General features: G+C 35.9%; 1 protein-coding gene across 1 annotated transcript in view; it reads right to left on the bottom strand.

Moving 5' to 3' along the window:
* The window catches only part of RAB2A (RAB2A, member RAS oncogene family), a 116,434-nt gene that overhangs the window by 14,917 nt on the left and 85,844 nt on the right, over positions 1–15,673 (bottom strand). The window contains exon 6 of the mRNA XM_036755046.1: positions 9,213–9,324. Coding sequence (XP_036610941.1) covers positions 9,213–9,324 — 112 coding nt within the window. The remainder of the gene's footprint in view (positions 1–9,212; positions 9,325–15,673) is intronic.

Here is a 15,673-nt window from a genome sequence, read left to right as displayed (position 1 = left end):
TAAAGACACAACACTTTCTGTCTGCACAGCCAGCCCCTTCCCCGGGCAGCTCTACAAGTATACAGGGGTGAGGACCTTGGGGGAGGGAAAGTGGAGTAGAGGACTTTATGTGCAGCAGTACGGAAATAGGGAAAAAATGCTCTACTTGAAAGGGTGGCCTGGCTGTGTGGCTTTCTGAGGGGATCATAGGAACACAGACTCAAATGTGGAAGAAACTTCAGTAGCCACTTGGTCTAACACTTCACAGATGGGGAACCTGAGACCCAGGAAAGGTTAAGTGACTTGCCCAGAGTCACAGGTGGCATAGAGCTGAGCTAAGATCTGAATGTAGATTCTCTTGATCCAGGGCTAAAGTTGTAAAGGACCCTCTTGTTTCTGTCTCCTCAGAGCTTTGTTTAGTGCCTAGAACATAGTAAGCACTCAATAAATATTTACTGATAGTCTTGGAAGACAACAAGCTAGTGAGTGTGCCGCGGATGAAGATCCTTCGGAGTATTCAAATAGGAAAACCAGGAGAGAATACTGTCCCTAAGATCCAACGAGAACAGACTACCCAGAAGGTGATGAATAATGTCAAAGGCTGTAGAGGTTAAGAATAAGGAAGGAGAAAAGGCAATTAGATTTCTCAATTATATCACTGATAATTTTGGAGAGAGTAATTTCAATTGAATAGTGAAAGTTTGAAGCTAGACTGCAGAAGATTTAAAAAAGAGAGGAGGAAGCGGAGGTGAGTATATACATGGCTTTTGTAAGAAGTTTAACCATGAAGGGGAGGAGACAGATGACAGCAAGTGGGGACTATAAGATAAAGTGAGGGTTTTAAAGATGGAAGAGACATGGACCTTTTTTTGTATGCAGAAAAGTAGGTCTGTTTCTCCTAGATATCGCCACCTCAATGCTCTGTTGACCTTTCACGCCCAGTCTGTCCAAATCATAACAAAACTGTTCCCCCTAAACATATAACTTTTCCAACAAAAAAAAAAATCCCATTTCTTTTGAGAGTAATATTATCCTCACAGTCACCCAGGTTTGTAACCTTGTGAGTTATCCTAACCTCTACCCTCTGCATTTCAACACATGCCATTATCAGTTGCCAATCTTGTTAACTCTTGCCTTTAAAACATCTTTTGACTCGTTCTCCACTCATACAAGCACTTTTAACTGTTTTCAAGGCCTTATCACCTCTTGCCTAGTCTGATTTAATAATCACTTAATTTGTTTTACTGTCTCCAAAATTCCCATCCCTTCTCCCCACCCAATTCATCCTCCACAAAGCTGCATCTTTAGATGAACTGTAGCAAGATGGGTAACAGATAACATCTGATGACCTTTGTTCAAATCCCAGTTTTTCGACTTCCTGCCTATATGAACTTAGGAAAGTTCTCTCTCTAGGCCTCAATTTTTTCATCTTTACAATGACACCTAAATCTATGATATTATACTTCTCTCTTGCTAAAAATTTTGCAATCAAGCTCCCAAACCTACCACCTAAGTGAAACTATTCTCTCAAAGCTTGACAATGTTCTCGTAACTGCTAAATCTGATGGCATTTTTTTAGTCCCCAGTATGACAGCTCTTTATCTTCCCTGATAATAAAAGGGATTATACTCCCAGAGGTCCTACTACAATCAAGCTTTAGATTTATTTGTTTCTGAGTGAATAGGGATGAAAAATATAATAATATCATAAGAAAAGTATACTGGGAAAGCAGCATGCTATACTGGATACAGTGCTAGGCTTGAAGTTAGGAACCTGGGTTAGAAAGCTGTTTTAGATTATTATGTGTGATCAGTCATTTAACTATATATATCTAAGTTTCCTCACCAGTAAAATGAGAGCACCTACCACTCTCACTTACACAGAGGAGTGTGAAGAAAGCACTCTGAAAACCTTAGAGCACTACAGAAATGTGAATTGCTACTATTATCGACATCCGATTCACATAATGTTTTGTAAAACTGGCTAAAATATTTTATACAGCCAAAAATAGGTTTCAAAGGATACAGTTATGATGCACATAGATAATCAAGAAGTAATGAACAGCACTGAAGGCACTGGAAAACACCAAATGTTTAATGGATACCTATTATGTGCAAGACATTTAATGTCTACGTGCTCAAGTAATGATACTTTACTTTATAGCTTTCAAAATGCTTTTGAATATACTGTCTCATTTTATTTTTGCATCAATCATGGGAGATAGGCAGGAATAAAAAATTATCCCCAATTTACATTTCAGGAGACTTAGTCTAGGAAAGGTTAAATGACAGAAGTCATACTGCTAGTTAGTTCTAGATGTCACCTGCTGTTATTTTTGCCCTGCCACCCCCAATCTCTACCCCCAACTCCACATTCTTTTTTCCAAAAATAAACCAGGAAGTCAGCAATTAGAACAAATGAAACAAACTTTCTTAACTCTACTGCTTCCATTTGTATTTCTTACATATAAAGTGGAGTGTATGTACTATCTTATAAGTAAAAGGACTCCACTAGTCTTCCCTCACTGTCTCACTATGGCATGATTTGATCCTAGGCTCTATGCTAGATTATTCAAGCAAAGCTTAAGTCCTTGTGGTATTAACCCTATAACCCTGACCTTGTGAAATGCTGCCAGGCCACAGAGGTTTTAAACACAGGTCCAGTGATGTATCTGCAAATATGGATCACTCTACCTATGTACAAGGAGACATTCACTACCAGCAGTTTGGCCAGAGGAAATCATTAAAATGTCTATGAAATGTGTGGAGTACTTGTGCTCTATATCACAAGAGGGAGTTAAGATAGATGAAATTACCAAGCTTTTTGAAATACTGAAATTAAAAAAAGGACTTCACTTCTCTATTTCATCTAAAAGAATCATCCTTATCACCTTCAATACCACTCAACTATTAATGTAACATTAAGACTGCCCTTTTATATAGCAATTAATGCTTTATTCCTTGGATCTAACACTTAAGTCCTCTTTATCATTTTATTTCCTAGTAAAAATCTTTGATCAAATTGCTCAATCATACATGAAGAATGTCCCCAATAAAGCCATTGATGGTAATCTCCTCAGCTGACTCTTAACTTAAACTACTCTAAGAAAAGTTAGGAAGGAAATTTATACCATTTGTCCCCTGGCCTTTCCTTTAACCTTATTCTCTATGTGGAAAAATTTCTAACAACCTTTAATATGACTTTTCTATGAGATATAAAATTCTGTATGTTTGACTCAAGTCTTGTTGTATTGAAAGTTGTTTGGCATAACTGAATTGAGTATTCAAAAGATTTTTTTTTTTAAAAAAGTCTAATAAAGTCAACTCAGGCTACACTACACTAATCCCTTCCAAAACTCTGATAGGAGGGAGGGACAGACAGCCCTTAGACTTTTTCCCTTGATACTAAACTGCCTCATTTCATTGTTTACCCTGGGGATTCCCTCTCATTGGTGAGATGTAGATTGCTGATACCTGAAATGACTGAATTCACTTAAATTCTGATTAGGTTCTCACACTAGTATAAAAAAGGGAGATTTTACCCATAATGTAACTAAGCACTATTGGAAACAGAGTATAATAACATAGTAGTAACTATTATAGTTCAGTTACATTAAAAGGTCTTTAGCAAATTTGAGGATCTGACTATAAAAGTTATAATTTACAAAGAACCAACAAGTCACTTCCCAATCACAGACCTTCCACTAGGGTTCCCGACTTGGGTCTTGTCTGATTAGTTTTTCCCCACATTCAGCATCTCCTCTTTCCACCCTCCTGTATACTTCCCTCCCCTCTTTTCATCTCTTTCCTGCTTTCATCATCTCAGGATAACTTCTTTCCCTTCCAAAGTGTCAATTAACTAATATGATAAACTTATCTTACTAATAGGAGGTCTTCCCAATACCTCCGCCACAATTAACAAGTGCCTTCTATAGACAAGTTATTCGGTCTTTCAACTCATAAGGACACATACCTTTTTAAAAAAACTGGTATAAAACATACAAATAAAATTATTGTAAAATATCTCTGGTATTAACTGGAAAAAAAAACCATATGTAAGATAATGAAACTCTTCAAAAAGTTACATTCTATATATGACTTTATTCTATATAATTCTTATCCATGTCTGCAAATCCTATAGAGGATGGATCCACTCAATATACTACTGGCCTTCTTTGGGTACATGAAAGACCTAGCTCCATTTCCCAAATGTTCATGTCTATTCTTGTACTTAAACCTGTTATAGAATATTTACTACTACCACACGTCTTTCTATTGCTCTTCTAACTTCAATTTGGACTCTTCTGAGATTGTTTGGCTACATGATTCAGAGTCATATAGCATCGCCAACAGATTATTGATGTCAAACACATGGGCTCTGAGGAAGTGAGTTGGCTTGGGATCACAATTTTCCAAAGACAATTTAGCCAAGGCTCTTAAAAGGCAGAGAAGTAATCTGGTTTATTAGAAATAGTGCTGGAAACGTAAGGTGCAAGGACAACTCCAGGGGACTCACGATGGAGAATGCTATCTTCATTCAGAGAAAGAACTGTGAAGTTTGAATACAGACTGAGGCGCACTACATGCTCGCCTTTTTTCTTCTCTTTTGTTTTTGGGTTGTTTTTTTTTTTTTTGTTCTGTCTCTTCTTTCTCATGATTCACTCCATTGGGCATAATTCTTCTCCACAACTTGACTAGTGTATAAATTAATTCAATGCGAAGTTATACATGGTAGTTATATGAGATTCCATGCCGTCTTGGGAAGGGAGGGGGGAGGGAGGGGAGAAAATCTGGAACTCAAAATTATGTAGAACCGTGTGTGGTAAACTAAAAATAAAAAAAAAGAAATTAAAAAAAAACTTAAAAAAAAAGAAATAGTGCTGGACACATAGTATGGCCTAGTGATACTTTTTCTAAGGTGTTCTAACTAGTAATAGCTTCCTACTTCGGTCACTACTAAAATTATTATTCTAATTTTAGTCTATGGCCATTGAATTTAGGTCATGTAGAAAAACAAAATTAACAGATGAAGAAGTAAAAAGCCTAAGGTGCTTATCAGCACTGCTGCAGTGTTTTCAAATTTTGACATTTGCAAGGTTTTGAATCAGCTCATTTTTTTTTCAATTAGTTAAAAAAAAAAGATTAACTCTAACACATCAGTTTGAACATTGTATTTCAAAAATTGGGGTAAAATGTGAATTGCTTCTCCAAAATGTTCTCAGTTTTTGGTTTGCTTAAAAACAAAAACAAACACAAACCAAAACCAGTAAACCAAACCGAACGAGATATAGAAGATTATGAAATCCAAAATGGATAATTTAGATTATATTAAATTGAAAAGTTTTTTTTCTTTTAACAAACAAAGCCAATGCAACCAAGATTAGGAGGGAAGCAGAAAACTGGGAAAGAATTTTTACAACTAGTGTCTCTGATAAAGGCTTCATTTCTAAAATACATAGAGAAGTGAGTCAAATTTATATGAATGCAAGTCATTCCCGAATTAATAAATGGTCAAAGGATATGAACAGGCAGTTTTCAGAGGAAGAAATTAAAAGCTATCTATAGTCATATAAATCACTACTGATTAGAGAGATGCAAATCAAAACAACTCTGAGGTACCACCATCATACCTATCAGATTGGCTAACATGACAAAACAAGAAAATGATAAATGTTGGAACACTAATTCATTGCTGGTGGAGTTGTGAACTGATCCAACCATTTTGGAAAGCAATTTGGAACTATGCCCAAAGGGCTATAAAAATGTGCATACCCTTTGACCTAGCAATATATGTCTTCCAGGCCAATATCCCAAAGAGATCATAAAAATGAGAAAAAGACCCACATGTACAAAAATATTTGTAGCAGCTCATTTTGTGGTGGCCAAGAGCTAGAAATTGAGGGGATGCCCATCAATTGGGGAATGGCTGAACAAGTTGTGTCTATCAAACACCTATCGTACTTTCTACATTAATCTCAGGTGTTTATCTGTATAGCCTTGGGCAAGTCACTATTTGGGCCTCAATTTACTCACTGTAAAATGATGGGGGCTATAGTTACATCAGACTACTTGTACATCTCTTTCAGTTCCATAGCTATGGCAAACAGACAGTTGTTTGTGTTTGTAGCAATCTCACTTTTAGCTATTACCTTGTTGTATGACAGTATGATACATGAGAAAGAGCAACTGTATTTTCTGGACAAAGGAGTTTGTGGACTGGCTCATCAACTGCTTTCTAGGCCTTGCTTCCCTCTTCTACAACAAGAGGATAACGACCTTCATACTTGACTCACAGAATTGTGTTGAGGAAAACACTCTATCAACTCTGGAGTGCTACACAGGATATAAGCTTATTATTCTTGTTGCTGTTATTAAGAAAGTTGGAAATTAGAGGATTTATGTCACCACTGTTCCTGTAGGTCTATTTTCTCAGCTAGATCATTCAAAATGAAAAAATAAATTGGTAAAAATAATAGTTCTGATAATAGAGATAACACTTAGATTTGTTCCGGGGAAGTGCTTTGTAAGCTTTAAGGTGATATGTAAAGGTGAGTTGTGTACTCTTTGACAAATCAGCAAATAATAAGTATGGATTAGTAAGGCAAAGCACATTTGACTGAGAGTCTGAAGATCCAAATCAGCTTCACAACTGGGTAGATATATAAATGTGGACAAATCACTCAACCCGCCCCCAGGTTTGCTGTGAGAATCAAATAAAATAATGTTATGTGAAAGCATTCTATAAAGTATAAAATGCCATATATAGTGACATTATTTCACCTTATTTACATCTAGATGGCTTCATTTTTTCCAAAGTAAATTTTGTTTAGTGCATTAATTCATGTCAGCACTTTGTTGGACTGCGCTTTGATATTCTGTTCATGTTTAACCAACTTTTCACATAGTGAAGTACATTCAGGATGGTTGCTCTAGGTTTTTCTGGATCAGGAAACAGTCTTATCTAAATTTGCTGGTCATAGAATAGTTGTCAAGTTACATTGGTAAAGGTTTCATAATAAATTTAAGCTACTCATGCTTTCACTTTACATCTTCCCCAAATTAATCTAAGTACTCAATAGGATATACTTAAAAACTAGTCTTCAATTTGCATTTTGGGCAAAATTATTTCCATATGCTGCTTATTTGTGAAAATTTATAGAATTTATGTGCAAATTTAATTTTTTTAAAATCCTAAGTATTCTGGGAGTTGAAGTTTAAAAAAAAACCAAGCCCAAATATTACCCTCTCATCATTTTATATGATAAATTACTTTGTAGAGTAAATTTTCACAACTGTGTTATGCAAAACAAAATTAAAGAATAAAGAATTACTCTCATGAGTAAAAACACAAACACCAAACTCTAAGTTTAAATGGTCAGTTTAAAATATAATAAAATTTTAGCAGGAACTGGTGTGTTATTCTACTGTGGAAATGATACCAGATTCTCAAAGGCTGTGCTAGAAGAATACAAGTTCCTAGACCAAGCTGGCATAGACAACTTCAAGTAGGGGCCTAGGGAGAGGTTATTGTGTAAGGACTGGCTGAGCTGAGCTAAAAATTCTGAGGCTCATTACTAGAAGGCTGGTAATCAAATGATGAACTCATGAAGCAAGTCATAAACACTTGATACATCTTAAAGGAGATGCTCAAACTACCAAATCAAAGACCATTTAAAAAATTATTCTAACACATTTCTATGACCTCTCTATTATGTGATTGGACCTCTCAGATTTTACTGACAAGAACAGCTACTGTATAGCTAACTGTACTTTTTTTAAAAATGAACTTCTGGCTTAGATTCCAGTTTTTTAAAAAATGAACATGGTGGGCATATTATGTGTCTGACCAATGGAAACAACTCTGGAATGACAATGCAGATTTAGATAACAGTGACTTCATTTATTTAACCTTCATCTGTTCAGATCACTAAGTTACCTGAAACCATTTTTACTACATAATCTAGATAGCTCTTACATACATGCCTTTTTCTCTATCTATTTAATCAAATGAGAGCTTGACATCTCTCAACTGAACTGATATACTATATAGGTCTCAGCATATCAATTTATAGCAGGATGTCTATCATATCAAACCTATTATGTTCCAGTAAAGGGTCACAAGGAAATATATGTGTGTATGTATAGATGTGATATTTATCTATTGATCAATGGATAACTATGTGTATATATTTATATTTCTGAGATGCTCTGCCCAAACTGCAAAGTAATATGCAGGGGAAAAAAGAGGAAAGAAAGTAAAATAACCTCTTGTGTAGAGTATTTTTGTTCAATGTAGTGTTTAATGTTGAAGTCCTCTGACTTGGACCTGTGATTTCACTGCTCTAGGGAAGCTGTGGTATGGAATCTTTCTCCACTGATGCAGTAACTTGTCTGAAACTTCAAGTCTTACTGAGTTGTCTGGGGACACTAACAGACTTGCCCAAAGTCAAGTAGGCATGTGAGGTAGGACTTAAACCAAGGATTTTGTGATTACTAGGACAGCCGTTCTCTGTCCACAAGCCCATCTTGTCTCTCTTGGTGTTTACCTTGATATAATACTATTCTATAAATATGAATAACACCAATATTTTATCATGAGTTTATGCCACATAGAGGAGAGATTAACATTTTTTCCTCACTGAGAAGAAGGACAGAACCTTATAAACACATTAGAAATGCTTTAACAATATATCAGCGTTTTTTAAGTAGAAGTGTAACACCAACTGCAATTCTACCTTGGATTTACTGAACTTAACTTATGCCATGATTATGCAACAAAAAAAGATTTAATGATTACTTTTTTTCCTCAAAAAGGGGAGTTAAAATGCATCTTATCAAAATTCCATTCATTAGTTTCTTTTAATCCATAAAAGTGTAACAGAAAGGAGATTTGCTAAAATTGAATATATAAAAATTACTAGGGCAGTTGCATGAAGTGGTTAGACTAGATTAGTTCTAGGGTCCCTTTCAAATCTAAAAATTACATAATTCTAGATATCTTAAATCATCTTAACATTGCTAGAATCACAGGAACACAAATTTAGAGTTTTGTTCTCAGACTCATTTTATTAAAAAGATTTTTGAAAGTTAAGAGATTCAGGAAATCATACCTAATGTAAAATAGCTAAAGCCCCTGCATTGTGACAAAAATATGAAAGAAGAAATGTCATAGAATATAACTTATATTTCTATTACACAAAAAATTTTAAATATTTAAAAGGACAGCCCACCTACCTCTTCTACATTGGAAGCAGTCTTAGCAGAAGTTTCCATAAAGATAAGTCCATGTTCTCTGGCAAAAGCTTCACCTTCTTCTTTTTTAACTTCTCTTCTAGATTCTAAATCACTAAAGTTAAGGAAAAACAGGGTCATGTTACTAACCATTAGAGTATAAGTAGAAACATTCATGAGAAGTAGCTCATGCGATCTATATTGCTATGAAATGAATATAAAAATGAATACAACAATCAATATTAAGAGCAAGGCAGCTCATTTGGTGCTGTGAGTGACACAAAGATGTACATTCCAACCTTAAAGGAATATATAATCTTATTAATAAATTAAAAAAAAACCAGTCATTCTTTAGAGTTCTAAGGGTTTTGAGATAATTTAGTTCAATTCCTCTCTTTAACACAAGGAAACCCAGTTTCAGAAATACTAAGTGTCCTGCCCAAAGACATTCTTATTGAAGGATTTGAATTTCATCTTTTGACTCCAAATCATTAACCATCAACAAAAATATTATATGTAGCAAAAAAAAGAAAAAAAAAGAGTATTTCCCATATGTAATACAGAAAAAGCACCTATTTATCTGAGAGTGCTGGTATGAGAGATAACCTAGAAGCATCATGGCATACTGGAGAGGACACTGGACTTGGAATCAGGAAATGGATTTAAATTCTACTGTAGATTCTTATTAGTTGTTTGATCCTGGGTAGCTTAACCTTTGTGTACCTCAATTTCCTCATCTGAAAAACAAGGGGGTTAGATCTGACAGCCTCTATGTTCTCTTCAAAATCTAAATCCATGATCCTGTGAGCTTACAATTTGTACTCTCTGTAGCCTATGTTGTGGAAGTGCTAGGCAAGCAGGGCAGGGAGGATAGGATGCATGGGGACATGGGGCAGGGGCGGGGGGGTGGGGTGGTAACTGGTGAAGAAGGAAAAGTAAAGGAAGAGGAGGAAGAAACAAGGGAAAGAAGAGATGTAAGGAAGAAGGAGGGAAAAAGGAAGAGAAGATGGAGGGAAAAAGGAAGGTGAGAAATGGAAGGGGATGAGGGGAAAAGAAAAGGAAAAAAAGGGAAAGGAGGGAAAAAGAAGGGAGAGAAAAGACAGAGAGGGGAAAGAGAGGAAGAAATAACAATGGACTTAATATATAAAGTCAAAAAACTGAGACTTAATACACCTATTACAAACCTCTTAATTTCTCTGCTTCCAATCATTCACCCCTCTAGTCTTACTTTGTACCCCACTACCAGATTAATTTTCTATTTAATATTTAAAAACTTCCCCAATTATATGTAAAAACAAATGTTGGCTTCTAAAAAATTTTGAGTTCCATTATCTCTCCCCTCCTCCTTCCTTGAGAAGGCAAGTAATCTGATATAGGTTATACATGGAAAAAATCATTTCTATATTAGTCAAGTTGTGAAAGAAAACACAAACCAACAAAACAAAGGAAAAAAAATTTAAAAGTATGCTTCACTCTACATCCAGACTCCATCATTTCTTTCTAGAATGGATAGCATTGTTCATAAATCCTTCAGAATTGTCTTGGATCCCTGTAATGCTGAGAATAACTAAGTTATTTACAGATGACCATCATACAATATTGCTGTTATTATATACAAGGTTCTCATGGTTTTGCTCATTTCACTTTGCATCAATTCATGTAAGTCTTCCCAAGTTTTTCTGAGAACATCTTGCTCATCATTTCTTATAGCACAACAGTATTTCACGACAATCATATACCACAACTTCTTTAACCATTCCCCAACTGATGGGCATCCCTTAAATTTCCAATTCTTTGCCAACATTAAAGGAGCCTCATAAATATTTTAGTACATGTAGGTCATTTTCCTTTTTTTTTTTTTTAACCTCTTTGGGATACAGATCTAGTAGTTGTATTGCTGGGCCAAAGGGTATGCAGTTTTATAGCCCCTTGCAAAAATAGTTCAAACTGCTCTCCAGAATTGTTCAATCAGCTCACAATTCCACCAATATGAGTATCTCAGTTTTCCCATATCCCCTCCAACATTTGTGAGGTGGTACCCCATAACTGTTTTAATCTGCATATCCTTGATCAATAGTGATTTAGAGCATTTTTTCATGACTATAGACAGCTTTGATTACTTTGGCTGCAAACTGCCTGTTCACATCCTTTGACCATTTATCAGTTGGGGAATGACTTGAATTCTTTTTCTATATATTTGGGAAATGAGGCCTTTATCAGAGAAACTTGCTGTGAAATTTTTTTAAAGTTGTGATTACAGTGTATTTCTCTCCATCGGATTTTGCCTCATTTATCCTTCTCTCTCCCCTTGCGTTTATCCTCCAAAGTGTTTTGCTTCTGACTACTGTCTCCCCCAGTCTTCTCTCAACTCTACCCACCTCCACCCACCTTCTCCTATCCCTGTTTCCCACCCCCCACCACTTTTCTATAGGGTAAGATGTATTTCTATACCAACTGAGTGTGTATGTTATTCCTTCTTTGAGCCAATTCTGATGAGTAAGGTTCCAAGCCCTCTCACCTCCCTCATCCTCCCCTCCACTATAAAAGCTCATTTTCACCTCTTCTGTCAGATAATTTACCCCATTCTACCTCTTTCCCAACCCCTTCTTCCACTGCATACCTCTCTCACCCCTTCATTTTATTTTTGTAGACGGTATCCCTTCGTATTCAACTCACACTAGTGTCCTCTGTCTATACATACTTCCCTTTGAGAAAGTTCTGAAAGGAGTTAGTTACAAGTATCATCTTACCACATAGGAACATAAACAGTTTACCTTACTGAATCCCTTATGATTTCTCTTTTCTGTTTAGCTTTTTATGCTTCTCTTGAATCCTGTATCAGAAAGTTAAATTTTCTATTCAGCTCTGGTTTTTTCATCAGGAATGCTTAAAAGTCCTCTATTCATTGAATATCCATTTTTTCCCCCTAAAGGATTTTACTTAACTGGGTAGGTGATTCTTAGTTATAATCCTATAATCTGCCCTCTAGAATATCACATTTCAAACCCTCTGATACTTTAATGCAGAAAGTGCTAAATCTTGTGTTATCCTGACTGTAGCGCCATGATATCTGAATTCTAGCTGCTTACATTTTTTTCTCTTTGACCTGGAAGCTATATTATTACTGGGAGTTTTCTTTTTGGGATCTCTTTCAGGAAATGATTGGTGGATTTTTTCGATTTCTATTTTATCTTCTGGTTCTAGAGTATCAGGGCAGTTCCCTTTCTTGAATGATGATAGCTAGTTTTTTTTTTTTTCCTTTTTTGATCATGGCTTTCAGGTAGTCCAGTGATTTCTTAAATGATTTCTCCTTGGACTATTTTCCAGCTGAGTTGTTTTTCCAATGAGATATTCCACATTTTCTTCTATTTTTTTCATTCTTTTGACTTTGTCATCTTCCACTTGCCCAATTCTACTTCTTAAGGAGTTCTTTTCTTCAGTGTTCATCTTTTTCCATTTGGCCAATTATGCTTTTTAAGCAGTTCTTTTCTTCAGTGGATTTTTGTGCCTCTTTTACTATTTGGCCTATTCTATTTTTTAAGGTGTTATTTTCTTTGGCATTTTTTGTGCCCCCTTTACCAAGCTGTTAATTTTTTTTCCCCATGAGTTTCTTCTTGTATCACTCTCATTTCATTTCCCAATTTTTCCTTTATTTCTCTGATTTCTAAAATCCTTTTTGAGCTCTTCCAAAATGTTTTTTTTACGGGGGGCCCAAGACCAATTCATATACATATATACATATGTACACACACACATGCACACATATTTTTTGAGGCTTTTGGGTGTAGCTGTTTTGATTTTTTCTTCTAAATTTGAGTCACCATAGTAACATTCTATGGCTAGGCTTCTTTTCTGTTGTTGTCTGCTTATTTTTCCAGCCTGTTTTTGGACTTTTAACTGTTAAAATCGGGCTATACTTCCAGGACAGAGGGAGCAGTGTCCCAAGCTTCAGGCTTTTTGTGCAGCTGTTTTCAAAGCTATTTATTTCTGGAGAGTTGTTAAGTTTTTAGTTCTTCCAAGGTAGTATATTCTAGAGAGGTGTGTTTATTACTCTTTGGGCCTGTGAATGACCATAAGCACTCTTACTCCCTGCAACTGTATCCATTGTCCCTGCTCCCCTGCAGCTGGCAAGCTCTGGTATGCTAGTGCTCCCCTTTCCCTAGTGCTGCAACCTAGGACTGGGATCTGGTTCCATGTATGGGTGATCCAGAATGCTGCACCCAGTACCAGTCATGGAACCTCTGTAATGTCCTTCTGACCAGTTGTCAGACCCCTTCTCGTCTGTGGGCTGAAAGCTCTGGAGGCCAGCCACTGCTGCTGATTCAGCTGCCCCCAAAGCCTGCTACTGGTATGCCAGGGTGTTGCCTTGTGGTGGATTGCTCTTTACCCTCACCTCAGCGCAACAGACCTTTCCTGCTAACCTTGTGGGTTCTCCAGAACTCATTTTGAGGTGGTATTTTAAAGTTGTTTGGAAGGGAATTTGGGAGAGCAGAGGGGAGTCCTTTTCTCCACCATCTTGACTCAGCAGCCCCTCCCCCACTCCCCCTAATTAATTTTCTTTATCTCATTTGCCTGCTTAAAAACATCTAATGACTCCCAATGCTAGCTTCCATTGATTACAAGATAATGTTCAGTTCCTTAGCTTGACACTCTCAAAGGCTGCCCACAACATGGACCTGGTGATTCTAATTTTATATTCTATTAATCCTGAATACAGACAGTTTTGTTCCAGCAACATTGACTTATTCACTATTCCCCCACCTTCTTATGTATCCATTTTTCAAGATCCAGCTTAAGTTTAACCTTGTCCACGAAGCTTCCTTACCATAATGGCCTTCTCCCCCCACACCCCCCAATCAATTGGTATTATGACACACTATCTTATAGAGCTAGATAATACACGTAGTAGACACTCAATGTCCTATCCTGTTTCCCCTACCCAGTTTACACCTTTCCTATTTTTCTTTTTGCCTAAATATTTTATCACTAGCTCAATCTAAATGTGGTCAACAGGAGGCATTCCTCATTTCTTTTATATTACCAGTTTTTCTTTGTATCCATGATACACATCACCTAATTTTAACAGCTAGAGGATATTAGGACTACTTTCATTCCTCAACTTCAACTTATTGCTGAGTACTTCAATACTTCTTATATAATACCTAAAAACTAATCTATTTCTATAAATTTCTTTTAATATCTTAAAGCAAACTTTTTTAGTTTGTGACAACGTTAAACTTGGGACCATCATATCTTTATTCTTTCTCGGCTCATACTCTAATACCTTTCCTCTACAACTAGGCTAAAATGCTGTAGAATGGGGGAAAAAAAACTTTCTCATCTGTCACTTTGACTAGGTCACTGCTCCCTCTCAAATCCTTCATTGGCTCCCTACTGTTTTCTGTATCTAATTCAAAGTCACTCTATTTCCACACCCACCTCCAATTGACCCTTTCTAATAATCACCTAATTTATCTCCCTGTTCTTTTTCAACCAGCCTCTGCTAGAGTCATATCTCCATTCTCTCAATCCCTATATCTTTTCCATCTTTAAACTTCTTTTGGTGCTTATGCCCTCTGTATAAGTTTTATACCCTAGAGACTGAAATTTCTCATGCACTTCTGCTTACGCTTTTTTATTTCCTCATTTAGACATTAAACTTCTAAGGGGCAAATAGAACTAAGAGTTTTATTATGCAAACAGTTTTATGTACCTGTAATAAGGCAAAACATTCTTTTATGATTATACTTAGAAACAGGTATCTGAATTAAAAAAAATATCCTTTCCCTCACTTTTAACTATATTCTATAATGACTACCTTCTTTAGGGGACACTTTTCAAACTGATGGTGTGAGGGATTTCCATTCATTTTTTGATTTTTTACATATAGCTCTTTGGTTAATGGAGGAGAAAAAGAAAATAATCCAAAGTTTTCCTCCGTTAATGTTAATAACTAAAACAAACGGGGTGACTCAAAGAGTCTCTAAGGAACTCTCTAGTGGCCAACAGAGCAAAATAGCAAATGTCACAGTGACTTTAATTCCTAAGTACAGGGAGATAACTAGGAAATACATTTTATTATCTAAGCAATATCATATTATTTTTGCCTGCCAAAAACCAAACTTTAATGACAACGAAAATACTATTTTCTAAACCCTCTAACATTTATTGCTCATATTACCTATCAGGCAGGAGAAAAAGTACTGTTTACGTTTATTTTGCAATCATTTGCTAGTTGTATAGTCTGTACTACAGTTATTTATATTTGAACAAGAGCATTTTATTCAACTAAGGAAAAATCATCAAATATGGTCTCCTATTTTCAAGTGGTGTGGAAACAATTTCTAGAAATACTGTGGTTTTGTGAAACATTGCTTCAGTAAGCTTCAATTTCCTTATGCCACCCTGAGTAGATCTTCACTAAATAATGTACTATCTTAACACATGAAAATCATACAGCATGG

This window comes from Trichosurus vulpecula, chromosome 1, assembly GCF_011100635.1.
Source record: "Trichosurus vulpecula isolate mTriVul1 chromosome 1, mTriVul1.pri, whole genome shotgun sequence".
NCBI classification, from domain to species: domain Eukaryota; kingdom Metazoa; phylum Chordata; class Mammalia; order Diprotodontia; family Phalangeridae; genus Trichosurus; species Trichosurus vulpecula.
This window is presented reverse-complemented; position numbering and strand designations above follow the sequence as displayed.